Source organism: Diachasma alloeum, unplaced genomic scaffold (assembly GCF_001412515.2).
Source record: "Diachasma alloeum isolate Michigan unplaced genomic scaffold, Dall2.0 Dall_scaffold_01287, whole genome shotgun sequence".
Classification (NCBI taxonomy): domain Eukaryota; kingdom Metazoa; phylum Arthropoda; class Insecta; order Hymenoptera; family Braconidae; genus Diachasma; species Diachasma alloeum.
Window position 1 is genome coordinate 83,290 of NW_021681395.1, and position 5,632 is coordinate 88,921.

A 5,632-nucleotide genomic window follows, 5' to 3' on the forward strand; every position below is an offset into this window, starting at 1 on the left:
CCTTGTCAGCACCGAGAAAGTTAGTGCCACAGTCACTGTAGAGATGTCGGCAGTACCCTCGACGACTTCCGAACCTCCTGTAGGCCGCGATGAACCCATCAGCAGAGTAATCCGTGACAGCTTCCAGATGGAGAGCGGACGTGGCCATGCACACAAAAATCACCAACCAGCCCTTCTGGGTCTTGTGACCACGCCCCTTCCACGTCTTGAGCGACACTGGTCCGGCATAATCCACACCAGTGTTAGAGAAAGCCCGATCCGACACAAGACGTGCCACTGGAAGCTGTCCCATCAGCTGTTGAGCTCGAATCCCACGATGACGCGCACATTCAACGCACTTGAGGATGAAGGATCTTACTGGTAGACGACCTCCAATAATCCAGTAAGCCCTCCTGAGATGCGCCAACGTGAGTTGAGTTCCACCATGCAGCGTTCGCTGATGAGAGTCCCTAATGAGAAGCTCTGCGAGCGCGGAACCTTTAGGGATGATCGCCTGATGCCTACTCTCTGGTCCTAGAGTTGAGAACTTCAAACGCCCGCCCACTCTGAGAACACCCTGTTGGTCGATGAAGGCCGTGAGCTTGGTCAACGGATGAGACTTCTTCAGTTGGAATCCGTGAGAGATAATGTCACACTCGGCTTGGAGATGAAAGGCTTGAGTCGCCTTGACCCAATAAAGCCGAGCTGCCTCGATGCTTTCAGGGCTAAACACTGCAGGGACAACAACAGCCTTCTTCCTTCCCAACTTCCGCATCATATTCCCTGCAACCGTTTGACAAATTGCTGTGATTCGCAACAATTTGTAGAGAGAGGAATATCGCGTGCAAAGATCCCAGAGACTTGACCTCGCGAGAGAAGCAGTTAGAGTCACCCCAGGCTTCTCCTCGAGATTTGTTGACGGGTCCAATCTTGCGCTCCCTTTCGGCCATTGAGAAGAATCCTTGCGTAGCCATTTTGGGCCCGTCCACCACAAATGATGGGCATTGAGTTGAGCTACCGAAATGCCTCGAGATGCACAATCAGCAGGATTCTCCTTCCCACTGACGTACCTCCAATTCGCTTCCTGCACGAGTTCCTGAATGCTGGCTACTCTATTGTGGACATATTCCTTCCACCTGGAAGGATGAGCACAGATCCACGCAAGAGCAACAGCTGAGTCTGTCCACAAATGTACCATAGCGGTACCAAGGTTGAGCTGAACAATAACGTACCTTGTGAGCTTGGCTAGAATGACTGCGGCGTTGAGCTCAAGACGCGGAATGGTGAGCTTCTTGAGAGGAGCCACCTTGGTTTTAGCAATAGCCAAAGAGATGCTAACACCATCCGCACTCGTCACCTTCAAATAAACCACCGCAGACATCGCTAGTAGAGACGCATCTGAGAAGCCATGGATTTCCACCTGAGATTCCTTCCTACACCCCAGCCAACGAGGGATCGAGAGTTGTTCCACTTGAGACAATTCTTCACGAAATTGAGCCCATTTCTGGACCAGATGCGGGGACAACTCATCATCCCAATCTTTTTTCTCCAACCAGAGTTGCTGGAGTAGAGCTTTCGCACGAATCACCACCGGTGATAGCAATCCTAGAGGATCGAAGAGTTGAGCAATCTCGGACAGAATAATCCTCTTCGTTGTCTTCGTGTCGGCTGAGAGATGGATAGAGAACTTCAATCGATCTGTGTTGGGATCCCATTTCAGACCAAGGATCTTAGTGACGGAGTCCTCTAGCGGCTTCAGACTCTGAGAGAAACCGTCCGGTGTCAGAGAACGAAGTAGAGACGGACTATTCGAGTGCCACTTCGCTAGAGGAAATCCACCGGCCCAGCAAAGTTCCGTCACTTGCTGAGCTACAAGATGGAGATCATCTTCCTTCTCGGCTCCACCACAGATATCATCCACATATCTGCCACTGGTCAACGGTGAGATAGCCAGAGGGAATCGCTGTCCCTCGTCCTTGACCAGCTGGTCGAGAACCCTACAGGCGAGAAATGGAGCAGACTTGGTCCCGTAGGTGACAGTGGTGAGCTGGTAGGTGCTGATCTGGCCCTGAGAATCGCGCCACAAAATTTGTTGAAGAGGCCAGTCTTCCTGATGCACCTTGATCTGACGGAACATCTTCGTGATGTCCGTCATAAAGATGTACTTGCTCTGTCGAGACCAGAGAAGCACGTCAGAGATGTCCTTTTGCAATTTGGCTCCAGTATGCTGAATGTCGTTAAGAGACAACCCTGAGCTTGTCTTACTGGAGCCATTGAACACTACTCTCAGCTTTGTAGTTTCACTACTTTCCCGGAGAACGCAATGATGAGGAAAGTAGTATGTAGGAGCAGAAGAGTGAGATTGCCTGAGAGACGAACACCGACCGGGACCCTGATATGATTGCCCCCCCTCCGGGACCCTCAACCCTCCTGAAGCCGAAGCTTCATGTGCCAAGGTCATCCCGTCAGGTTGACAACCCAAGACCCGAGAAGCATATGAGGCAGGCAGAACAGGAGCACGCACCATGTGCCCCAACTCTTCATACTCCTTGAGAAAATCACTGTAAAGCTGTAGAGAATTCTGATTCTTTCCCAACCTCCTGAGCAGGCTCGAGAGACACGCCTTGGCGCGGCATAGAGAATCACCGGGCTCTGACGGAGAACGAGCAAGAGGCAGTCGAACAACATAACGCCCCGAGCGATCTCGAACATGGGTGCGCTGAAAGAACTCCTCACAATCTGCCTCTTCCTTCGTGAGAACACCATCATTGCCTTCAGTTTTAGAGACTTCCTCCTGCTGCCAGAACGAGGTGAGAAGATCGCCAAGTTCCTCATTGCTGACAGAGACGTGATTTGAGCTTGCCGCGGGGATCACTGCGGATGTAGGTCCGAGAACCACCCACCCGAAGAGAGTAAGCATCGCTATAGGGGAGTCTGACGGCCCCTTGATAACCTGCGGCTCCACAATCGATCCAAAGAAATCTGCGCCAATGAGAAGATCAACAGGTCTTGACGTCAGATAATCAGGATCAGCTAACTCCAATCCTCTGAGATGCTCCCAATGTTGAGTTTGAGAGACCGTGAACGAAGGCAATGAAGATGTGAGATGATCGAGTACATAGGCCTTGATGAGAATCTGATTACTTGAATACAGAGACTTGAGAGAAAATCGAGAAAAACCATTAGATGAAGACTTTGATCCACTAATACCAACGACCGGTAGCAAAGCTGGAGATACCGATAAGCCGAGCTTCCCCACAAGGTCATTTGTAGCAAACGTCAGCTCTGAACCAGTATCCAACAGCATCCTAACCTCGTGAAAAGAGCCATCGTCCAAGACGAGCGAGGCTAGCGCTGTGGCGAGAATAACACCTGGTCTGAGCTGCAGAGAGACATCACGATTGTTCGGTGCTACAAACGGAGAATTACTCGCCAGAGTCGGCCGTAGAGAATGGTCACTTATCGACGACGACTCTGGCGCAATCGTTGGTAGAGTACATCATGGTTGAGCCATGTCAGGCCTCGAGACAGTGGACTGTATCGGTTAGTTGGACTGAAGAGCCTGCGATGTGTGAGGAGCCTGCAGCGTTTGATGAGGCTGAGGAACCCCTTGCTGTGCCGACTGAGGGCGATTGATATGAATCATCGAGTGATGATTCTGTCGACACACGACACAAGTCTTCTTGAGGCTACGGCAATTCTCTCTATTGTGCCTCCCCAAGCATGTAAAGCAGCGACGCTTGAGGACTACAAACGATCTCCTCTCTGTAGGAGATAAAGCCTTGAATTTTGGACATTTGTCCAGAGAATGCTCCTCTTCACACATCGGGCAAGCACGAAAACACATCTCCGCCCAACCTTGAGACTGCGACCTTTGAGCAGCTTGAGACGTACTGCTAGTAGAGACATTCACCCCTGCAGGCTGCGACGCTGGATTAGCTGACACGTTGAGCACTCGGGCTGGTTGAGCTCCTTGGCTAGGTGGATACACTTTGGTCGGCCTAAGCTTCGAAGCCTGTTGAGGATTCGTAGAGAGAGACCGAGAGGTAGCCGACCGAGATGGAGGAGCGTGCATTTCAATTCTCTCCTTCGCCCTGGCCCGGCTGAGAACAAAGTCCTTGAGAGTCGCATAAGTGGGAAAATCCGTAGACGAGCCTATCTCTATTTCCCAATCCTCCAGCGTCTTGGAGTCCAGCCGACCTGTCACGAGATGGACAAGCATGTCGTCCCAATGCTTGACAGGACGTCCGAGAGACTCCAAAGCATTCAACGCTTCAGCTACAGAGTTGAGAAGTACGTTAAACTCCCTGGCTGAGCGATTGACGACCTTTGGAGCAGAGAAGAGCTTCTCCAACTGAGTGGAGATGAGCAACCTTTCGTTGTCGTACCTCGACAAGAGAGTATTCCACGCTGGCATGAAGGAGTCTTGCGTCACTGGCAAGGTAGAGATGAGCTGCTTGGCCTCGCCAGTGAGAGAAGTGAGTAGATAGTGGAATTTCTCCACGGTAGAGAGAGAAGGATTACCGACAACCATAGAGAGGAAGAGATCCTTGTACGGAGTCCACTCCGAGAACTCCCCTGAGAATGTCGGCAGAGAAATCTTGGGCAATTGCCTCTGAGTCACCTGCGCCGATTGAGTTGTGGCAGATGGCCGACGGAACGACTCAGAGAGGTCAATTGACTCGTCCAGTCCTTTGATCAACCCCATAAACGTAGTTCGAGCGGCTGAATACGTCACGAGACATTTATCATAGACCCCCTCTTTCACGTACGCATGGTCGAGAACTTCCTCATTATCTTTTGCCGTCAACAACTTGAGATGCAACGCGTCGAATATGCTCCAATGATTCTCNACCCCCTCTTTCACGTACGCATGGTCGAGAACTTCCTCATTATCTTTTGCCGTCAACAGCTTGAGATGCAACGCGTCGAACATGCTCCAATGATTCTCGAGCATGTCTAGCTTGGACTGAAGCTCAGTCACCGTGAACTCGTTCACATTTCCGGCGACAGATTCAGCTTTCAGGCTCTCAATGAATTTTGCCCTGCTGGCCTGGATCAAGATTCTCCCCTTAAAGGACATGTTCACGCTAGAGAAATGCAAGTAAGCGAGAGAGCGTCAACAAAAAACTCATAAAACAAGCAAAAATAGAGAAAATCGCAGCCAGCAGCAGCTTCAGCAATTACAATTTACTTGCGCACTACGAGGACACTAAAAATAAGCAGAGAAAAACAACAGCTCACACTCCAAGTNATCAGGAAAAAGCAGCGGCAATCAGGAAAAATTAATTAAAATGAATTAATATAATTAACTTCCCTTTGAGAAGTTCCAATTGCTGTAGAGATGCTCCGTTCTGCGTTGAGAAGTTCCGTCGGCAAGGTTGTAGGCCTAAAAACCACGTGTCGTGCGTCAAAATGGCCGGTCTAGACCACTTGAGGGTGTGGCCTGATGGGTGGAGACTCGAGGGCGGAGCGGTGGGCGGAGCGCAAGGCGTTGCGGTGGGCGGAGCAACCGAGTATTTGGCGGCCCGCCTGTAACCCACGTTTTTCACCGGAAATGCACTAACAAGTTCCACTCACTAAAAAACCATTTAATTAACCACACATCCGGCTCGAAGGACCAATGTTTCGGCGAGAAAGTCACAAAAAACGA

General features: G+C 50.7%; 1 protein-coding gene across 1 annotated transcript in view; it reads right to left on the reverse strand.

Moving 5' to 3' along the window:
* The window catches only part of LOC107046301, a 3,660-nt gene extending 374 nt beyond the window's left edge, over nucleotides 1–3,286 (reverse strand). Inside the window, exon 1 of the mRNA XM_015268894.1 lies at nucleotides 1–3,286. This exon is cut by the window's left edge and continues 374 nt beyond it. Coding sequence (XP_015124380.1) covers nucleotides 1–3,286 — 3,286 coding nt within the window.
* Between the last annotated feature and the right edge of the window lie 2,346 nt (nucleotides 3,287–5,632).